Below are 2,137 nucleotides of genomic sequence, written 5' to 3'. Positions count from 1 at the left end.
GGTAATCTTGTTGTGTGCCAGGAGATCCGGTGGTCGTCCAAAGAGTTAAATCATTAGCGTATAGGGCATGGTGGAGACCAGGAATGGTTTGAAGGAGAGGTGGGAGCTTGATGAGAGCGATGTTGAAGAGGAGGGGTGATATAACTGATGCTTGTTGGGTTCCTTTGGGAGGTGTGCGAAATGTGTCGGATCGAAGTGGTCCGATCCAAAGGGTGGCAGTTCGGTCGGTAAGAAAGGCCCGCACGTAGTTATATGTACACGCACCACACTAGGTTTCTCGAAGTCCTTCTAGATGGCCTGATGTGTGACGTTTCCAAAAGCGCCGTTTACGTCGAGGGCCAAGATAGCACTGGGATGAATTTTGCTGAGGTGATCGATGACTTTCTCTTTGATCTGTAGGAGACCATCTTGAGTTGAGAGGTGTGAGAGGAATCTAAACATGGTGTGAGGGAATAGGTTGTTGTCTTCAAGGTGAGTAGTGAGGCGGGTGTGAACCATGCGTTCAAAGAGTTTACCGAGACAAGAGGTGAGGGAGTTGGGGCGAAGGTTGGAGAGCTGGATTGGCTTGTTGGGCTTAGGAATTAGTGATATATCTGCGTGCCGCCATTGCGGAAAGAGGGTGCCGTTTGTCCAGTGGTTGTTGAGGAAATCTAGTAAAGCGGTTAGAGAGGCATTGCCCAAGTTGCGGATAGTTTTGTAAGTTTTACGGTCGTGGCAGGGAGTGGTGTTTTTAGTGAGACAAAAGAGAGAGCTTGGTCAAGTCTTGCAGCGGAAAGGGAGCGTCAAGGGCAGGATTCGGAGCGCCGGTGTAATCAGCGTGGCAGAAAGGATAGGTATAGCTCAAGACCACCCTTTTTGGTACCGACATCACGGAGTGCGCATTTTTTAAGTGAGAGCAATTTACAAGCTGCAGTTAGTTAGAAGTTAGGCATATTTCGGGGCACAACAAAACAAAATGTGAAACAATTAAAATTGTCATCAGGTATTGTCAGCTGGTACCCAATTCATATTTTGTATCGTTAAAACTTGGTCCTGAATATGTGGCGTACTCCCAGTGGCTAGAATAATTGGCTGGAAGTAAAGAAGGACGACGTTTCCCTTGTTGACCGAGCTGCACGTTGACCTTTCGTTCCACGGCAGTGGAGGTTACAGACTGAGCGCGGTCCAAGGAAAAAGCTGTTCTATTTCAGCGAGGAAGGCCACATAACACAGCAGGATGGAGTAAGGAAATTACTCTCGGAGGAAGGCTCGGCAGGGAACGGTGCCTCGAGGTCGTCTTCATCAAAGAGCAGCTTTACCACATTTACGTCCCCACGATGTTCAGGAATCGTGTCCATGACATCGAAGTGAATGCAAAGAAGGGGCCCTTTTTGGGCGCAACCTGCCGAGAGAATCACGAATGGCCGCCTCCGCTGACCCATCTGGGCATGAACGTCGTTCTCGTCCGCTTCGGCATCGGCTACTCCGACTCACTCGACAGCGTCCTCGACAAGCGGCGGGAGTTGCACGCCACTTCTGCCCCAACGTGCCCTTCGACGTCTCGGGAATCGCAGGCTTTGGGCCACCCACACCTCAGGAGCTGCCTTGAGCAGAGCCTTGTCTTAGTGCAGAGAGGCGCCTGGAGCCGCATCAAGGGCTCCGTCAATGCGGAGGGAGGCTTGCGCAAGGTGTTTGAGGCTGCAAGAATCGCCGCTGTGCGGGTGGGAAGGGCCAAAAAAGCCGAATTGTTGGCTTGTCGATCTTGAAACTTTTTAACAGTCATCTTAAATATATTTTCCGAACTTTTTCCCAGACATTTAATTGTAATGGGATGATTAGCACTGTTATAGCGTGAGTGTTTTTGCAGTATTTTCAAATGTTTGTTACCACTACCACGAACTGAAGCTTTATTCGTTTTGTCAGGGTAAGTTTCTGCACAATTAAAAAAAATTTGTGTCATACCAATTGTTTTCGGTTTAGCGCGATTTGCTTGTTCAGGAAACACGGTGGCTTATTTAAGTTTTAAGGACGACAGTCCTCCTTGGGATGCCCCAATGCGATAATTTAGGTCTGTCTGTCTGCATTCGACCCAAACGGCCTGCCAAAAGTTGAAACAATTCTTTAACATGACGAATATATACGCAGGACCCTTCTAAAC

General features: G+C 48.7%; 1 protein-coding gene across 1 annotated transcript; it reads left to right on the top strand.

Annotated features, from left to right (window-relative positions):
• The first annotated feature begins 1,316 nt into the window (after positions 1-1,316).
• Positions 1,317-1,745, top strand: LOC144155439 (uncharacterized). Its single transcript, XM_077686872.1, has one exon. The coding sequence runs from the start codon at positions 1,317-1,319 to the stop codon at positions 1,743-1,745; it is 429 nt and encodes a 142-aa protein (XP_077542998.1).
• Positions 1,746-2,137: the final 392 nt, after the last annotated feature.

This window comes from Haemaphysalis longicornis, unplaced genomic scaffold (assembly GCF_048455015.1).
Source record: "Haemaphysalis longicornis isolate Haplotype H1 unplaced genomic scaffold, Haemaphysalis longicornis Haplotype H1 scaffold_1, whole genome shotgun sequence".
Taxonomy (NCBI): Eukaryota; Metazoa; Arthropoda; class Arachnida; order Ixodida; family Ixodidae; genus Haemaphysalis; species Haemaphysalis longicornis.
Note: the sequence above shows the minus strand (reverse complement) of the source record. Positions and strands in the feature narration are given on the sequence as shown.

Coding starts and splice junctions, on each gene's coding strand:
- LOC144155439 (XM_077686872.1), top strand. CDS start 1,317: ATGTTCAGGAATCGTGTCCATGACATCGAAGTGAATGCAAAGAAGGGG.